The following is a 20,073-nucleotide window of genomic DNA, read 5'->3' as shown; positions in this document are numbered from 1 at the left end:
TATCTTCTTATAACATAGCAGGCTATTTGTCTTTCCAACTGATTTGACTACCATCCACCCACACAAGGAATGATGAACAATAGAAAACTGACTGAACAACCAGTAGGTTCTTGGGAATAAAAATCCAAAACACTGCACATATTGGAAACATGAAATAAAATCAGAAAAGGCTAGAAACATTCAAGCCAGGTAGGAACAGGTGAAAGAAGAACAAGACTAAGAAAAAGCTCTACGGGAATGCAACAGCTGTGAATGCTGCTTCACATTTAAAGTTAGATCATTAATGGATTTCATTTCCATAGTACTATAAGGCAAAATTATTTCAAGTTTATGAACCTCATCTTCCCAATTTTCCTCACCTGTATAACCAATAAGACCTCTGCAATAAGACAAGTCAGTCATATGATTCATTCCAAGTAAGCTCAGCAGGAAATTCAGAGGAAATTGTCTAGCTCAGTGGTAAAAATGTAGAATTCAATACCACATAATAACTGCTGCAAATAGCATGCTCTAAGCTGGATAACAAGTGAAGGAATAGGCATAAGAATGACACGTTAACGAGATTATGAAGCAGCTTGGAGGCTTTTATAGGAGCATAAACACTGGCATGGATCAAATAATCAGCAATAGATTGTACTGATGTCATTTCCATCCAAATGGAGCTGAAATCATTAAGGAACTTACATTTAAACTATCTTATGACACAGTCTCACTGCAAAAGCAAAAATACTGAAAATTTCACTTATGACTTTTTTTTTTGCAAATTAACTCATGGCTCGCTGAGCAGTAATTATGTACCCCAGTCTAATTGTCTGTACTCATCATAACGCCCCTGTACATTTCAAAATAATTTGTATCTCAATTTTTAATTTAATCTTGTGCTCTAAACTTTATAGCCATTTTGAACACTTAAGGTTACAGATTCCTGTATGGCACATTATTAAAAAATTGCTTCCTAGTTTGCTGCTTGCGTATATTCTTTAAATGAATCCACTGTTCAGCCAACTTGATGACATCAGCTGATGGCCACCAAGGAACCTTGTGAACAGATGTCTCCCAGATAATAAAATTCCGGAAACTCTTGGCACAAAAACTACTGTATCTTTGTGGGGAGCATAAGTGAGTGTAAATTCTGGACCAGTGTGCAATCCCCAAGTCCCATTAAAGATATTCAAAATGTAATCCACATGAAGGGACGTGTTCCCATTACCTCATCGATTTCACACTGTGCTACAGACTCCACGGTGGAATGCTTCACAACTTCTCGCAATACTCCACCATCACCACCACCAATTATAAGCACCTAAAATATAACAAGAAACAAACAGTATTTACAAAATATTTTAATCACATTTAAGAATATACACAAAAAGGCAACCTCAGTAAATTGTGGGCATAACTTTCCTGAAAAATACTGCACTTGTGCACACTAGTGGCAAAGTGATGCTCTAATGAGGCAATCCCCAATCAGGTATTTACATAAGATTCCATGAAACAATTCAAAGTTCTCTCATCTTCCCCCAATCTAAATCCATCCCTCAATCACCAGAAAAGTCCGGTCATTTGACAATGCTATTTGTGTTCCTCTGCTAAGAAATTAGTTTCGGTGGTTTCTTAAGTGATAATAATAATTACATATTAAAATAGTAATTATAATCTTCTCCGTGGATTGTCACCTTGTCATGGTGGAGAAGCTTGTGTGGTCCTGTGATCCTGAGAGCAATGCCGCCTGGAGCTATGCTCCTGGTAGGGTCACCCGTGGTGGTAAAGTCCAGGGTGAGGTCCCTGACAAAGAACAATCCAACCAAGACCTCAACGGTGGAACAGGCGGACGAAGTTACTTCGAACTCAATGGCTGTGAAGGCGGATAAAGGCTGCAACAAATCCATCAGCTCCAATCATCGTGGTTTCCATGCCGTTGGAATCGGTTGGTTGATTTGTGAAGTATTGTGAGCTTCTTGGAGTGCAACATCAAGTACATGTTAAACAAATACACGCACAGGCGTCTTCGCTCTGTTGGCCACTTCTTCAGGACGAAGACCATCATCCTTGACCTCGAGGGATAGCCACGAATAGTAACTACAATTTAAAAGTATTACATTGAATAGAGAACATCTTACTGATGTCCACACTCCTCAAGATATTCTATAAATGTGCGTGTTCAGCCTGCTGTTGTTCATGCCACTGAAGCATGACTGTATTGCTAGATGCAGTTGAAACCGAATCATTAAGTTCACTGATGACACTATTCTGGTTGGCTTCATCAACAAGACAGCATACAGAGAGGAGACAGAGCAACCGATGGAATGGAACAAGCACATCAACTTGAGTCTCAACGTGGACAAGACCAAAGAGTTGATTGCAGAGCACAGAAAGGTGCAGGATAACCACTCCTCACTGCACATAAAGGACTTCTCTGCAAATAGAGTTAGAAGCACCAAATTTCTGAGTGCATATAACAGACGACCTCATCTGGTCCCTCAACATCCTTTTGTCAAGATGGCATAGCAGTGTTTCTACTTCTTGAAGAGATTAAGGTGAATGAGGCACAACCCCACCCCACCCCCATTCTAATCAATTTTTACAGGAAGACCATACAGAGTGCCCTGACCAGCTGCATCACCACCTGGTACAGGAATTGCAAGGCATCTGACCACAATTCCCTATAAAGTTCAAGTTTAATTGTCATTCAACCTTACACAAATCCCCATAAATACAGCCAAACAACACAGCATCCCTCTGGGGCCAAGATGCAAAACACGGTACCAATAGTCATATCGTACATACAAGATAGCAGTAAACATACAGTTACATAAAAAATACAACTCAAGATGCCTTAAATGGGGTGGAATTTGTTCAATGTTCAGGGAAGTTACCTTAGGCAATATGTTGAAGGCTCTAGGGAGAGGGCATATCTTGACCTACCCTTGGGAAAAAGAAGCTGGACCTGTGACTGAGGTGTCAGTGGGGGAGCATTTTAGGGCAACTTAATAGAAACCAGAGGACAACTTTTTTCCCCCCCACCTAGAACGGTCAGTTTATGAAATGAACTGCCAGAGGAATGGGTCATTGCAGGTACATTAAGACTTGGATAGGAAAGATTTGGAGAGATATGAGCCAAACTTGGACAAATGGGACTAGATTAGATGGGAATCAAGGTTGGCATTGACCATTTGGGCAAAGGGCTTGCTTCTGTGCTCTATGACTATCTTTAAGCAAAAGTATATCTTACATATTGCATAAAATGCATACTGTGTAGGCAGTCAGAAAATCAACTACAACAACATTCATGTATTTAACATGCTTACTATATGCAATCAGTCAAAAGCTATTTATTGTGTTGGCATTATTTAAAAAAGGCCACATTTAAAGAAACTCTGCATCAAAAACAGCATGAAATAATTTGGGCAATTGGAAAGGTAAGATGCAGCTAGAGGACAGGATCACTATAGACACCATTGGAAGATAATGCACCAAACCAAATGTTCAATATTTTGAAATACCAACAATTCATTGCTCTACATAGACAAATTTCAACTGGGTTAGTGAATCTTGTATATTCTCAAAACATCCAGTGAACATTTAGTAGTGTGGATTGACTTGTTTTAAACCGCAAAATCATACAAGCAAGATCAATATTGAGGGTTAGTCTGTTACAATTTAAGATTTAAATTTTGCCTCTTGCAACTACCCAATAAGATAACAGCTGACCTCAGAACCACTTTATGAATACAATATCCCTTGATTCTCTTAATATCAAAAAATCTGACTACCGACAACCACGAGTACAGAATTTCAAATATTACTGACCTTGAAGTGAAGAAATTTCTCCACACCCCCTCTGAGAATTGCCAGTCTTTACTTTGACATCAGGTTTCTGGGCACACCTATATGCCCAATTACCTCTGCTTTGTTTCTACCAAGTTTTGTAATGATTTTGTATGCTTCAATGCAATCACTTTTTATTTTTCTAAATTCTGATATTTATAGACTCCATATGACGAGGTTTCATGCAGTGCCATGTGGAAAAGGATCTAGTGCAATGGGTCTTGCATACTGCCAGTATCATTAAGACAGTTGGTAAATATGGTGTTTCCTTCTACAATGATCAACAGGTCATCATCAGCAAGTGATAACTAATATTTTCCAATTTTATTTAAGAAATGGGGAATTTTTTGTTGAACTATTTTCCATGTGCACTTTAAGGAATGCCTTCTGAAAGTCATGATATCCAACATCTACTGATTTCCCTTCATCAGGCTATGTACAACTTCAAAAACTACCAAAGCTGAGAGACACAATTACCCTTTCAAAAATTGTTATTAACCATCTTGTTCCCCCTCGTGTGCCCTGGTACCTTTTCCATAATAAAATATATTAGCTTTTTCAACCAGAGTTTTCTGGTTAATTGATGCAAGGTTCAATATTTTACTTTCTATCATTTCTTAAATAGCAGATTTATACTCACCACTTTCCAAACTGTGAAAACAGTTCAAGAAACAATGGAATTTTCTTGAGGCAGACCATCACATCTTAGCAACTTATTGTTCTCCAATTCCCCCCGTACTTTCTTAAAATCAATGCCAAGTTTAGGAGACATTTTCATTACCCAAAGCTTTTGACAAGTAAAATGTGTCTTAACTTTACCTTTTTCGGATTAGGATGGCTGCACAAGGTTAAATTTGCAATCATTTCTTGGTACGCGAACTCATCCCTTTCGGTGCACTGTATCACACCATCCAGCACCAACACATTACCATAGCTTTTGCTGCACAGAAGAAAAGCAATAATTTAATTATCAATTTTAAGAGAATACAATAGACTTTAATCTAAATGTGTGCAATAAGCAAGCAGTTTCTTTCGCAGGCGATTCAATTGGGAGAAGTGCGCAGACGCAGTAGCTTGTCGGGGATAAAAGGTAGAGGCCATAGGAGTAGCACGAGTCAGAGTAGTAGGGCTTTGGCTCATCCGGGCTTCAGCGAGGTAAGGAGATAAGTTATTTTCATATCTCTTTTTCCCTCTAACTTAATAATAGTGGATATGACTGCACCAGTTCTCTGTTCTGTGTCAGATGTGGGATATCCATGAGACTTTCCAGACTCCCTGATGGTCTCAGCTGTGCCAAGTGCATCGAGCTGCAGCTCCTTAGAGACTGAGTTAGGGAACTGGAGCTGCAGCTCAATGATCTTTGCCTTCTTAGGGAAAGTGAAGAGGTGATAGATAGGAGCTACAGGCAAGTAGTCACATCGGGGCCACAGGAGACAGATAAGTATGTGACTGTCAGGAGAGGGAAGAGAGCACGTCCGGTAGTGGAGAGTACCCCCGTGGCCCTTCACCTTAACAATAAATACTCCTCCGATTTGAGTACTGTTGGGGGGGGGCTGGAGAGAACCCACCCAGGGGAAGAAACAATGGCTGTGCCTCTGGCACTGTGGCTCAGATGGGGATGTTATAGTTAGGGATACAGATGGACAATTCTGTGTCACAAAAAAAAACACGGATGGTAGTTTGCCTCCCAGGTGCCAAGGGGTTGTGATGTTTCTGAACGCTTCCACAATATCCTGTAATGGGAGGGTGAGCAGTGAGAGGATGTTGTACCAACAACATAGGTAGAAAAAGGAGGTGGTCCTGAAAGCAGAATAGTGGGAGTAGGAAGGAAACTGCTAAGCAGGACCTCAAGGGTAGTAATTTTGGGATTGCTGCCTGTACCATGCAATAGTGAGTATAGGAATAGAATAATATAGAATAAGGTGGCAGATAAATGCCTGGCTGAAGGATTGATGCTGTGGGCAGGGATTCAGATTTCTGGATCATTCGGACCTGTACAAAAAGGACGGGTTGCCCTTGAATCCGAGAAGGACCAATATCCTGGCAGGGAGGTTTGCCAATGCTATTAGATTTGCAGGGGGGTGGGAACCAAAGTGAAGAGGCAGAGGATGGGGCAGTTGGCGCACAAGTAGAGACAGCTTGTAGAGAGTTTGAGAGGAAGGATAAGCAGATGATAGAGCAAAGATGCACTCAACCCGATGGTTTGAGATGTGTATTTTAACGCAAGGAGTATCATAAACAAGGCGTATGAACTTAGAACATGGATCAAAACATGGAACAATGATGCGGTGCCCATTACAACAACTTGAATGACTCAAGGGCATGAATGACTGCCAGATGTTTTAAAAAGGACAGACAGGGAGGCAAAAAAGGTGGAGGTGTGGCATTGCTAATCAGCAATTCTCTTACCAGATATATGTAAAGCCCTGGTTCACATCTTTACTGTTATGCTGTAGGTTTCATTTAGCAGCTCTGTTCTGCTTTCAGCCTCTTAACATCATAAACCAGCGAGTTGTTTGTTATGTCTTCCCGCTCGGTGGGAAATTGGAGACACCTCTTTCTCCCTTATCAGGGAGAGAGAGAACCTGCGGTATGTTGAATACTGGGTGCCGATGTTTTTTTTTGCTGGTGGGGTGGGGGGGAAGGGGGATTGTTGCTTGCTGCTGCTTACGCACAGGAGGGAGGGGAGCTGGGGCGGGACTTTGGGGTTCTAACATTTAACTGTCATTCATTCTTTGGGGCACTCTGTTTTCGTGGATGGTTGCAAAGAAAAAGCATTTCAGGATGTATATTGTATACATTTCTCTGATAGTAAGTTGTACCTTTGAACCTTTAAATGTCATTCCTTTCATCATATGCAGTGCACTGCCTGTTATTTTGTGGTACTAATTTGTAACAGGGGAGCAAATCACATAGCATCCACACAAACCAGGGTTTGGGGTGGGACGAGCTGTCTCAATCTCATGAGTTTGGTGGGACTTGAGAGCGTCTCCCCTAGACTTACGCAGCCAAGGAAACCAGGGTATTTCATACGCTATCTGTATTTGTATTTGTTTCACTTGTCTTGAATGGTACAAAACCTCTTCAAAGATATTTCTGCTCCTTTCATCACACCCTCAAAGCCATCCTTCTCTTTTCTCTACCCCATCTAAAACCTTACAACCAAAATTTTGGGTGTTGCTTCTGTTCCTCTTGAAGCTTGATCCTATAATAGTTTTACATGTTAATTGCCTCCTCACCTTTCCTTCAAATCAATAGAACAACACAAGGTTTGTTGCAGGAAAGAAAGACTGTACTAAGTAACTGTCAGTAAAAATCGACTCTTTAATGTACTGTGAATACTGCTTGAACTGGCAAATAAACAGTTATGGAATATTTCTGCTGATTCAGCTATTATCTGTGACAGTGAACAAATTAGCATGCCAAGTACAGGAAGAAATCAGTGGAAAGAGAAAAACGAGGTAATTAATACCACAGAAATCAAACTTTAATAAATACATGCATTATTCAAATTGAACATCAGCACAAAATCTGAAGAGATCTGTCTCTTAAGCTTATTTACTTTGTTCCTGATGCTGGGTCAACGTAAAGGGTGGAATACAATAGACCACACACTTGAATTAAAAATTCTTAATTTTTGGAGACAATGTCTGTCTCCAGTGAAGTCTGGGAACTTTCTCAAAAGTGCACTTCCATCTACTTCTGAGCTTCTTGTATATACACAAGATATTGATGTTCAAATGTTCAGAGTCATGAACATTTGAGCTTCATATTGATTAGTCTATACTCCAGAGAATAAACAGGCCAACAAGTTGAAATGGTTTGAAAGTAAGATCAGCAGGACGGATTACAAACAGGGTGCACGGTCAAGAAACCCAGGTTCTATCACTGTTGTTTCAAATAAGGATATTATAGATGGGACAACACTGAAGGAAGAACACATGGTTTGATCAAGCAATAATTTAAGATGTGCTCAAGGTGTGGGACACACACACACACACTCCATCCCTACTCCCCAGCATTTGCCACAACTAATCGCTAAACAGAATGCAAGTGCACAAACATATTGTAAAGTTAATACTTCTCATGTGCGCTGTATCGTATCGGAGCTCATTCACATCAGCAGCAATAAACAATGGTAAGCCACTGGTAAAGTAAAACATTTTGGCAAAAGACTTTGGAATCAAATCTATTTCAATACATGTCCATAGTCTAGATGATCTCCCCCAAAAGGATTTCAAAATCTGAAGTAACTTCCACAATAGTGACAATTGCTTGCTTTCCCATCCTAGCACTGTTTACAGGACAACACTGTTTGCCTGCAGCAATGATGCTGGGTGTAGATGTGAAGCCAGTAACTGAGGCTACATCCACACTAGACTGGATAAATCCGTAACCGAAGCTTTTTCTCTTCGTTTTGACCCTCCATCCACACTGAAACGGCCTTTTCCTCCCCTGAAAACGGAGCTTTTCTAAAACGCTTTCCAGAGTGTTTAAATCTGAAAACACCGGTTGGGCATTTTAGTGTGTACAGGGTAACCGGAGGTTTTAAAAAACCTGTCGTCCCTTTCATCAGTGAAGAGACTATGGCTGTCGGAAATGTTTTCAGGGTGACACCTCTGTGGGAGTGGGGCCACCCGGGGGTCTGTGTGTCCATATGTGTAGCTACTGTAGTGGCTGTGAAGCTGGTATTGTGGTGGTGAAAAGTACTTGGGGGGGGGGGAAGCCATCATATTCCTCATCATTGCAAATCCCTCTGCAACAGAGTTAGTCAGTTTTTCAATGTTCGTCGTCAGCCGGGTCATACTGTCTGTGAACTCCCTGTCGGTTGCCTCCATACACTCCAGTATTTGTTTTTTTTAGTTTTAAGTCCTCCTGCGCGAGAGCCAACAGCTGTCCGTTGTTTGGCAATTTCCTTTTAAGTTTTTCTAGTCTGTAACTGGACAAACATGCACCAAGTATACCGTTTCCTCTTCGCTTGTTTTCTGTAGATGTGTCCTGCACATGCCCAGTAGGAGGAGATTCGCCCAAATACCCATTTTAATGTGGACGGAGGTATTTTCAAAAACGCCTTGTGTGGACGCCTTTCGTTTTTATGCGAAACCGGCATTTTCAAAATTATCCGGTCTAGTGTGGACGTAGCCTCAGAGAATACTCCAGTTTCCTCCCATATTTTAAAGATGCAAGGATGGTAGGTTGATTGGCCATTATAAACTGCCACTGCCCCTGTAGCTGAGTGGTAGAATCTGAGGGAAATTAAAGGGAAGAATTTTTAAAAATGGGGCTTAATGCAAGTTTGGTGTAAATGGCACATGATGAGAAGAAAGGTCAACTCCATTAAGACAGACCTTCCTTCATTGGACCCCTGAAGGGCGGATTAAATATGGGAGACTAAAAACAGTTTGGTGTAGTACATAGAGGCAGAAATGAGGACTCTGAACCACACCAGAGAAGAGATGGCCAAGGACAGAGAGAAATGGAGAACCCAAATTACCAGAAGCATAACAGGAGTAAGTAATTAAGTGTAAATGGAAGTTGGTGACAGGCACAGACACAATTGGCCATGTTTCTGTGCTGCATGGGTGTAAGATTTGTTTTCTATAGAATGTTATAATCAATGCAGTTCTTAAAAAAAATCTCATTCATTTGCTCTCAGTTGACTACTTTGGATTAAATGCATAATAGCTGATAAACTGGATGGGTATGCAGTGATGACAAATCACAAATGTAATAAACTTTGAGAAGGATCTTTCGCACTGACTTATGTGGGCTGACATACAACAGCTAAAATGGGGGAAAACTCCAGTTCTAAAATGAATCTAGGGCATTAAAATCTGGGTGTATGTCTACAAGTTCTTGAAAAGTAGTGCAACAAACCAAGACCACTCATTAAAAGCCAAAGATTGGTGGCTTAAGTGAGGACAATGGCAAGGCAGCTACGCAATATGCTGATTAAAACATTGGTTATGCCTCAGCTGGAGTAATACAAATCAAACCTTTAAAGGGAGTGTCAACATTTACAAGATTAGACCTCAACATTAAAACAGCACCATTGCATGAAACGCTGGAAAGCTGGAGTTCTTAAACAAAAAATAAAGAGATTTGTTAAGGCCACATAATGATGAAGGATTATAAAAGAATAAGCAGAATAAACAGTTTCAAACTACACAACAGAATACAAATGCAACGTAAATAGAAAAAGGACAAAAGGCAGCATGAGAAAACGTTAACAGATTTTAAAGAAATCACTGCTGAATATCACTTTTCACTACGCTTACAGATGAAGAGATGCAATAACTTCTGAAAGGAGCTAGCTGTACATTTAAAGGTCAAATTTCCTGGACTACAGAGAAAGAGTTGAGAATTGGAATCAATTGGATGAAGGAATTGATGGCTTTGTGGCCAAGTTTGTGAACAATACAAAGTTAGGTGGAAAGGCAGGTAGTGTTGAGGAAGCAGAGGCACTACAGAAGGACTTAAGACAGATTAGGAAAATAGGCAAAGAAGTGGCTGATGCAATACAGCAGGGGTCCCCAACCTTTTTTGCACCGTGGACCAGTTTAATATTGACAATATTCTTGTGGACCGGCCGACCAGGGGGCAGGGGGTTTTCAAGTAGAGTTAAACTCACCTCAACATGTCTTTTACAGTTAGGGTTGCCAACTTTCTCACTCCCAAATAAGGGACAAAAGTAGCAGTCAAATCCCGGGACACTTTACCCCAGGAAAGACTACCATGACCATGAAGCCTTGTGCGGGCACCTGCGTGTGCATGCGTGATGCGCGCTTGCGCGTACATGCCGAATTTTTCTCCCACAAATCGGTTTTGCCTTCATCTTCCCAACTATACTGTACATACATCATTTCTACTTTATATAAGCTGTGTATTTATCATATCATTCTTGCTTTTACTGTATGTTAGTGTTATTTATTTTCGGTTTTGTATGTTATTTTGTATGATTTGGTAGGTTATTTTTTGGGTCTGGGAACGCTCAAAAGTTTTTCCAATATAAATTAATGGTAATTGCTTCTTCGCTTCACAGCATTTTGGCACGAAAGGTTTCATATGAATGCTCTACCTTAACGGGGGAAATACGGGATGAACCAATTTAGCCCAACATACAAAATGTCCTGGCAAATACGGGACAGTTGGCAACCCTGTGTTCGAGTTCAACAGTGCGTGACAGGGAATGAGGAAAGGTGCAGCTGACTCATATCGTTTCCTCACGACCCGGTAGCACATGCTTTGCGGCCCGGTACCGGTCCGCGTCCCATGGTCATGCACTTTGATAAGACATAAAATCAGACTATTTTCTATCTTGAGAGAAAATTCAAGAACCTGAGGTGCAAAGGGTCTTGGGAGTCCTCAAGCAGAATTCCCAAAAGATTAATTTGCAGGTTGAGTCATTGGTGAGAAAAGTAAATGCAACATTAGCATTCATTTCTAAAGGGTTAGAATATATAAGCAAGGATGTAATATTCCAGCTTTATCGGGCACTGATGAGGCCACACTTAGAAGTATTGTGAGCAGTTTTGGGCCTCTTATCCGAGAAAGGATGTGCTGATATTTGAGAGGGTTCAGAGGAGGTTCATGAAAATGATTCCAGGATTGAAATGCTTATCATATGAGGAGCACTTGATGGCTCTTGGCCTGTACTCGCTGGAATTCAAAAGAATCGGGGGGGTGGGGGGGGAGCTCATTGAAACCTACTGAGGCCTTTCAACATCTGACAGAGTACATGTGGAGAGGATGTTTCCTATGGTAGGGGGTCTAAGAGCTGAGGATACAACCTTGAAACAGAGGGATATCCATTTAGAATGAAGATAAGGAAGAATTTCTTTAGCCAGAGAGTGGTGATTCTGTGGAATTTGGTGCCACAGGTGGGTGTGGAGGCCAGCCAAATCATTGGGTACACTTAGGCAAAGATTGACAGATTAGTCAGGGCAAGAAGGGATATGGGGAAAAGCCAAGAGATTGGGCCGGTGAGCGAAATGGATCTGCAATGATGAAATGGCAGAGCAGACTTAATGACCAAAGAGCTTAATTCTGCTCCTATATCTTATAGAAACATAGAAAATAGGTGGAGTGGGCCATTCGGCCCATCGAGCCTGCACCGCCATTCAGTACGATCATGGCTGATCATCCAACTCAGAACCCTGTACCAGCCTTCCCTCCATACCCCCAATCCCTTTAGCCACAAGGGCCATATCTAACTTCCTCTTAAATATAGCCAATGAACTAGCCTCAACTGTTTCCTGTGACAGAGAATTCCACAGATTCACCACTCTCTGTGTGAAGTAGTTTTTCCTCATCTCGGTCCTAAAAGGCTTCCCCTTTATCCTTAAACTGTGACCCCTCGTTCTGGACTTCCCCAACATTGGGAACAATCTTCCTGCATCTAGCCTGTCCAATCCTTTTAGGATTTTATACGTTTCAATAAGATCCCCCCTCAATCTTCTAAATTCCAGCGAGTATAAGCTTAGTTGATCCAGTCTTTCATCATATGAAAGTCCTGCCATCACAGGAATCAATCTGGCGAACCTTCTCTGTACTCCCTCTATGGCAAGAATGTCTTTCCTCAGATTAGGGGACCAAAACTGCACACAATGCTCCAGGTGTGGTCTCACCAAGGCCTTGTACAACTGCAGTAGTACTTCCCTGCTCCTGTACTCGAATCCTCTTGCTATGAATGCCAGCATACCATTCGCCTTTTTCACCGCCTGCTGTACCTGCATGCCCACTTTCAATGACTGGTATATGACAGTATGTAAGAACTTGTTTGAGCACAATGGATTAGACAAGTTCAAATATATTTTGTTTGTATTCTAACTAAAGGCAGAATAAAAACCCAAAGATGAATTGCAATTTACTTTAGAATACAATTGCCTTCACATTTATTTCTACCTTATGAAATGACTCAAAATTATGAATTGACCTAGCAAAACGAAAGTTAACATTAAGACAGGGCAGAGATGGTTAATGAGTGCACTGCTATTCTACTTTTCGATAAAACACAAGCATGATATCCAAAACTTTACCACCCCACACCCTTAGTCTCAAATCCAATTCAACTACCTTTTGAAAATTTGCTGGCATCACTGATACACAATCTGACAAAGCTAAAATGTAAACATTCTTGCCTCTCTAACCTCCTCCAGTCCACTAACAACTTGGTGGTACCAGCAGTTCTCCAAGTCAGCAAAGCCCACATTTTATAATTACAGGTTGAGCACCCCTTATCCAAAATCTGAAATCCTCCAAACTCCATAATGTTTGACCATTGACATGACTTCACAAATGGGGAATTCCACAAGAAGCTGGGAATGTTCCCAGGTGACGTACAGGTCACTGAACAACAGAGTTCTGAAAAGTGACCCCACATATATAATGAGAAGTTAATGAAAAACACTGAATAAAGTGAAAAATGAAAGTCTTGATCGTATATGGAAAGAGCGGATTTATCAGAATCGGAGTGAACACCTGCCACTTAATGGTATACTGATCGTGAAACAACAATGAACAGAAAATTGAAGGAATATTCAGCAGGCTGGTTTCAGAAATTTAAGAAAAGATACCGTATTAAATTTGTAAATGATTTGTGGCAACAAAGTGTCTTTTGATCATGAAGCAGCAGAGAAATTCATTCACAAACAAGAGAAAATCTTCAGAAACTGGAAATCCAGACAACACAGAACAAAATGCTGAAGGGACTCAGCAGGCCAGGCAGCATCTATGGAAAAAAAAAGTACAGTTGACATTTTGGGCCAAGACCCTTTGGCAGGATTGGAGAGATAAAAAGACGAGGATTAGATTTGAAAGGTGGTGGAGAAAAGAGAGAAACAACGTGACAGGTGAAAATTGGAGGGGGAGGGATGAAATAAAGAGCTGGAAAGTTCATTGGTGAAAGAAATACAGGACCGGAGAAGGGGGAGTCTGGTAGGAGAGGACAGAAGGACATGGAAGAAAGAAAAGGGAGGAGGCGATGGGTGAGCAAGGAGATAGGTAAGAGAGGGAATAGTGAAGGACTTAGGTGGAAGAGATTACTGGAAGTTTGAGAAATCAATGTTCATGCCATCAGGATGGAGAATACCAAGACAGAGTATAAGGTGTTGTTCTTCCAATATGAGTGTGGTCTCATCACGACAGTATGGGAATGGGAGGTGGAGTTAAAATGAGTGGCCACTGTGAGATCCCACTTCTGGCGGATGAAGCACAATTCATTGATAAGTTTGCCAAGATTATTGCTGATGAAAGTCTAACATTGAACAGCCGAATCAGTACATACGTGTGATGAACAAGTGTAAGACAAATTTTCCTTACCAGTAGGGAATGATAGTGATGTCAAATCGCCACTAACTGTCCACCTGGGCTGCTGAGGTAGCAACAGCTTATCTTTCTGATGATTCAATGTACACAGAATTGTTTCATGCAGAAAATTATTGTACAAAATTACCTTCAGGGTATATGCGATGCAAATGGATTTTCTGTTTAGATTTGGTATCCTCAAGGCATCACCTGATATAGAGCCAAATATCCCAAAATCCGAAATACTTCCTACCCAAACATTTCAGATAAGGGGTGCTCTATCTGTATCTTCAGGTTTAAATCCACGCCTACCCTCCTCCGTTAATAATTGCTCTCATAACTTTATTTCACTGATTTCAACCTCTCTGACAAACCAATGCAACCACTGGCAGTCGTTACAGATGTCTAGGCCCTCGACCCTAGAACTAACCCCCGGACCCACTAAAAAATACCTCCCTCCCACTTTTAAGACGCTACTTCGTTGACCTAGCCCAAACAGGGGGTTCCGTGCCAGATTTTACTTGATATATCGCTCACCTTAGCACGTCTTTGCCACGTCAATGGCGCTACACAAAAGCAGATGCGATTAAATGCTCCGGACACGTTAGTAAGGTTGGGATTTCCCCTGCACGGGTGGCCGGCCGGGTGTCAGTTTCGCACCGGGCCTAACCTGCGCTGATCTACTACAACCACTCACAGGGACATTTTCATTCCCTTCCTTTTTATAAACGAGCCATACACGTTGTTATCTTCCAGAATCGGCTGGAATTTTCTGACCTTTTGAAGACAACCACGTCCTGAAAAGAAGATCTCTGATGGTAGAGGATCTCTTCCACTTCCAGCGACAAGGCTTGGCCCGGCCATAGTGTGGAGGTCTCAGTGAACCAGCCGCTCTTTATGATGTCCATTGCCGGATGCCGGTGCGCTCCAGAACCGCCGACCAGGTTCGCTCGGTGCCTGTGGGGCCTGCTGACGGGTTTCGCTCAGTGTCTGTCGGGCTTGCTCGGGTATCCCTGGGTGCCCGACGGCCGGGTATCTCTCGGTAGCTCAGGGCCGACCGGCCGGCTCTGATTGCCTGTGGTGGAGGCACCGACGCCTGCCTGCCTGCCCGCCCGCCCGCACGCCGGCAGCAACGCAGTCGCACCACGATGAGCCAGGAGACCACACGCGCCGCGCCGCTCGGCTTTATGGAGAGCCGGCGCCAGACTGACTACGGCCTCGGCCAATCCACCGTCAGCCCCGCCCACGCAACCTCACTTCTGCGATCGGGATTGGTCGAGGCGGAGGGGGCGTTAGGTCGGCAGCGGCGGCCCGGGCAGAGCTAACAGCCGGTGAGAGGTGAGCTGGAGGAAGTGGTTGGGACGAGATCAGTGAGGGACACCGGGGGGGCGAGATCAGTGAGGGGCACTGGGGGGCAAGATCAGAGAGGGGCACTTCGGGGCAAGATCAGTGAGGAGCACTTGGGGACAAGATCAGTGAGGGGCACGGGGGGGCAAGATCAGTAAGGGGCACTGGGGGGCAAGATCAGTGAGGGGCGAGATCAGAGAGGGGCACTGGGGGCGAGATCAGTGAGGGGCACTGGGGGGCAAGATCAGTGAGGGGCGAGATCAGAGAGGGGCACTGGGGGCGAGATCAGTGAGGGGCACTGGGGGGGCGAGATCAGTGAGGGGCACTTCAGGGCAAGATCAGTGGGGGACACTTGGGGACAAGATCAGTGAGGGGCACTGGGGGGCAAGATCAGTGGGGGACACTGGGGGGAGAGATCAGTGAGGGGCACTTGGGGGTGAGATCAGTGAGGGGCACTTGGGGACAAGATCAGTGAGGGGCACTGGGGGGCAAGATCAGTAAGGGGCACTGGGGGGCAAGATCAGTGAGGGGCGAGATCAGAGAGGGGCACTGGGGGCGAGATCAGTGAGGGGCACTGGGGGGGCGAGATCAGTGAGGGGCACTTCAGGGCAAGATCAGTGGGGGACAAGATCAGTGAGGGGCACTGGGGGGCAAGATCAGTAAGGGGCACTTTGGGGCAAGATCAGTGGGGGACACTGGGGGGAGAGATCAGTGAGGGGCACTTGGGGGTGAGATCAGTGAGGGGCACTTGCGGACAAGATCAGTGAGGGGCACTGGGGGGCAAGATCAGTAAGGGGCACTTTGGGGCAAGATCAGTGGGGGACACTGGGGGGCGAGTTCAGTGAGGGGCACTTGGGGGGGCAAGATCAGTAAGGGGCACTGGGGGGCAAGATCAGTGAGGGGCACTTCAGGGCGAGATCAGTGAGGGGCACTTGGAGGCGAGATCAGTGAGGGGCACTGGGGGGCAAGATCAGTGAGGGGCACTGGGGGGCAAGATCAGTGAGGGGCACTTGGGACATATAAAAAAAACGAGAGGACATCCAAAGGAGTCCATACAAAGGATCAGAGGGGATTTTTATTTTACACAGGGAGCGGCAGCCAGAGAAGCTGATGGGAGTCAGATACAGCTCCTGTGTTTAAGAGCCACTTAGACAGACACTTAAGTCGGTCAGATAGAGAAGGGTCAACACAGAAAAACGTTGGGGAATATCAGCAGGTCAAACAGTATTAACAGAGGGTGAGAAGGAAATTCTCAACGTGAAATACAATGAAATATATGATATAGAAAATATATATTGCCCACCATTGAGAACATCTACCATAAACGCTGCCTGGGCAGGGCGAAAAGCATTATCAAGGATGCATCTCACCCTAACCATGGACTTTTTACTCTCCTCCCATCCGGTAGGCGCTCCAGGAGCCTCCGCTCCCGCACCAGCAGGCACAGGAAGAGCTTCTTCCCTGAGGCTGTGACCCTGCTGAACCTCACATCACAGCGCTAAGCAGTATTGCACCCATATTGTACTGTCTCAGTACTTTTATATTTGTATGCTGTTGCATTTCTTTTATTCGCAGTTATTTTGTAAATAACACTATTCTTTGCATTTCTGGTCAGATGCTAAATGCATTTCATTGGCTTTGTATCTGTACTCGGCACAATGACAATAAAGTTGAATCTGATCTAATCTAATATATATATATATATTTGTCTATTAAATAGGAGGTTAAATTAAAGAGTGCGAAGTAACAGAAAAATAGAGGTAGTGTTGATGGGTTCACAAAATACTCTGCAGATGCTGGGGTCAAAGCAACACTCACAACACGTTGGAGGAATGCAGCAGGTCGGGCAGCATCCGTGGAAACAATCAGTCAACGCTTCGGGCCGGAACCCTTCATCAGGACTGAAGAGGGAAGGGGCAGAGGCCCTTTAAAGAAGGTGGGGGGGAGGGTGGGAAGGAGAAGGCTGGTAGCTTCTACGGATGCTGCTTGACCTGCTGTGTTGATGGGTTCAATGTCCATTTAGAAATCAGATGTCAGAGGAGAAGATGTTCCTGAATCGCTGAGTGAGTGCCTTCAGGCTTCTGTACCTCCTTCTCGATGGTAACAGTGTGAACAGGGCATGTCCTGGGTGGTGGAACAGTTCCTTCAAAATATCTTGGATGCTACGGAGACTGATAGACCTGACGAATTTTACAAGTTTCTGCAACTTATTTCGATCTTGTGCCTCCCCCCTCCACATGCCAGATGTGATGCAGCCACAGAATGCTCTCCACGATATATTTGTAGAAGTTTTCGAGTGTTTTAGGTGACAAACCAAATCTCGAACTTTGAATGGAATATAGCCACTGTCTTGCTGCCTTTATTGCTGCATCAATATGTTGCATCCAGGTTAGGTCCTCAGAGACATTGACACCCAGGAACTTAAAGTTGCTCACTCTCTTCAGTTCTGATCCCCCAATGAGGATGAGTTTGTGTTCCCTCATCTTACCCTTCCTGAAATCCACAATCAGCTCTTAGATCTTGCTGACACTGAGTGCAAACACCCGTCTATCCTAGTGGCATTTTATTCTCAGTACTCTTCCACTAACTTCCTCAGATGCTATCATTCACCTTACACACTACTGACAATTTACAGTAGTTATCAACCCCCAAACTAAACCACTCAGGAATGTAATGAGGAAAACAAGGAGAACCTGCAAAATCAACAATAGATTTTGGCCTGGTATGGAAACACCAATGCCCAAGAACTACAAACGGTGGGGGATACAGCCCAATACATCACTGGAAAAAAATCCCCTCCCCACCACTGAGCACATCTACAAGGAACACTGCCTTAAGAAAGTTGCATGCAACATCTCTTCACTGCTGCCCCCGGGAAGATTCAGGAGCTATAGGTCCCACGTCACCAGGATCAACCTTTGGGTTCTTGAACCAGCATGGATAACTTCATTCACCTCAGCACTGAACTGATTCCACACCATATGGACTCACTTTCAAGGACTTTACAATTCATGTTCTCAATATTATTTTTTTAATTTTTTATTTGCACAGTTTGTCTTTTGTATATTCATTGTTTGTCAGTGTATGGTGTTTCATTGATTCTATTATAGCGCAAGAAAATGAATCTCAGGGCACAGGATGGTGACATGTACATACTTTGATAATAAATTCACTTTGAACTTTTGGACTTTGACAGACCCCAAGCCAGGATTGAACCCCAGTCATCGGAGCTGTGGGGAAAGAGTTTGACTTACTGTACTACTGGACTGCCTGGGAAGGGGAAGCAGAGGGGAGGGGAGGGGAGGGGAAGAAGTGGAGAGAAGGGAGAAGCACAGGGGAGCTACAGAGGGGAAAGATAGCAGGAGGAGAAACGGAGAGTGAGATAAAGACTGAAGAATAATGAAGGAAGGGTGTACTGTTCTTAGAAAGGAGGAGGGCAGCCTTGAGAAAGATGAAAGATGGGATGGGGGATAAAGGGAAAGAGGGACATTATGGGTTAGTAAATATACTTGTTAATCCAATGTCTAGTGCTGAATATGGAAATTTAGCTTGCATATTGTGTGCTTCTTGTTGAGTTCATGTATCATGTTGCAGTATAGACATGACCAAAATAGTGTGGTGCTCTGCGCTAACACATTTCTGTCATCAAGAAATGGAAACCTATTCAAATTTGGGAGGATTTAAGGGGAAGAATCCTTACACTAATCTTTGATGTCTGAGTATTGAAGAAAGGTTGAAGTGAGAGGCTTCCAACACCAACAAAAAATTTAACATATTATCCACTTATACGTTATCCACCAACAGGCATAAGTGACAGGAGGTAGATCAGGAGGAATCATTGGCAAAAGAGTCCAGTAGAGAGCAATAGCTGTGGAAAGCTGATGTGGGGAGGTGTGCCTGGTGGTAGATCCCATTGTAGATGGTGGAAGTTACAGAGAATAGTGTGCTGGATATAGAGATTCGTGAGGCGGCAAGGACAAGGGGAACCTTATCCCTGTTATGGCAGCAGAAGGATGAGATGTGGACAGATGTATGGGAAATGGAAGAAATGTATGTGAGGGCAGCATTGATGGTGGTCTCAAACAATAATACTTTGAAAGAGGCCATCTCAGATGTTCTAGGATGGAGAGTCTGATCCTGAGAGTGGGTGCAGCAGAGACAGAAAACCTGAGAAAGTGAAATAGCATTTTTACAATGACAAGGGTGGAAAGCATTATAGTCAAGATAACTGTGAGAGTCATTAGGTTTGTAAAATATGTCAGTGTTAGACAATCTTCAGAAGTGGAGACTAAGCGACAGCGAGGAGAGAGGAGAGATACCAAGAAAGATAAGGGCAGGGTGGAAGTTGGAGGCAAAATTGATGAAACTGATGAGTTCAGCATGGGTGCAGGAAGTGGTGTAGAAAGATTTGGAGTATGTTACCAGTGTAGTCTTGGAACATGGACTATTCCACATAGCCAATGAAAAGGTGGGCATAGCTGGGGCCCACGGGTACACCTTGGGTTTGGAGAAAAATTGTTGACAGTGAGAACTAGTTCTGCCAGATGGAGGGGGATGGTGGTGGTTTGGTCTCTTGTCCAGAATGAAGCAGAG

The 20,073-nt window shown here is 43.5% G+C and overlaps 1 protein-coding gene across 1 annotated transcript in view; it reads right to left on the bottom strand.

Annotated features, from left to right (window-relative positions):
- The window catches only part of srm (spermidine synthase), a 30,397-nt gene extending 15,086 nt beyond the window's left edge, over positions 1–15,311 (bottom strand). The window contains exons 1-3 of the mRNA XM_063032999.1: positions 14,911–15,311; positions 4,648–4,768; positions 1,211–1,303 (exon numbers count right to left, since the gene is read on the bottom strand). Coding sequence (XP_062889069.1) covers positions 1,211–1,303; positions 4,648–4,768; positions 14,911–15,041 — 345 coding nt within the window. The 5' untranslated portion in view covers positions 15,042–15,311. The remainder of the gene's footprint in view (positions 1–1,210; positions 1,304–4,647; positions 4,769–14,910) is intronic.
- Positions 15,312–20,073: the final 4,762 nt, after the last annotated feature.

This window comes from Mobula hypostoma, chromosome 25 (genome assembly GCF_963921235.1).
Source record: "Mobula hypostoma chromosome 25, sMobHyp1.1, whole genome shotgun sequence".
Taxonomy (NCBI): Eukaryota; Metazoa; Chordata; class Chondrichthyes; order Myliobatiformes; family Myliobatidae; genus Mobula; species Mobula hypostoma.
This window is presented reverse-complemented; position numbering and strand designations above follow the sequence as displayed.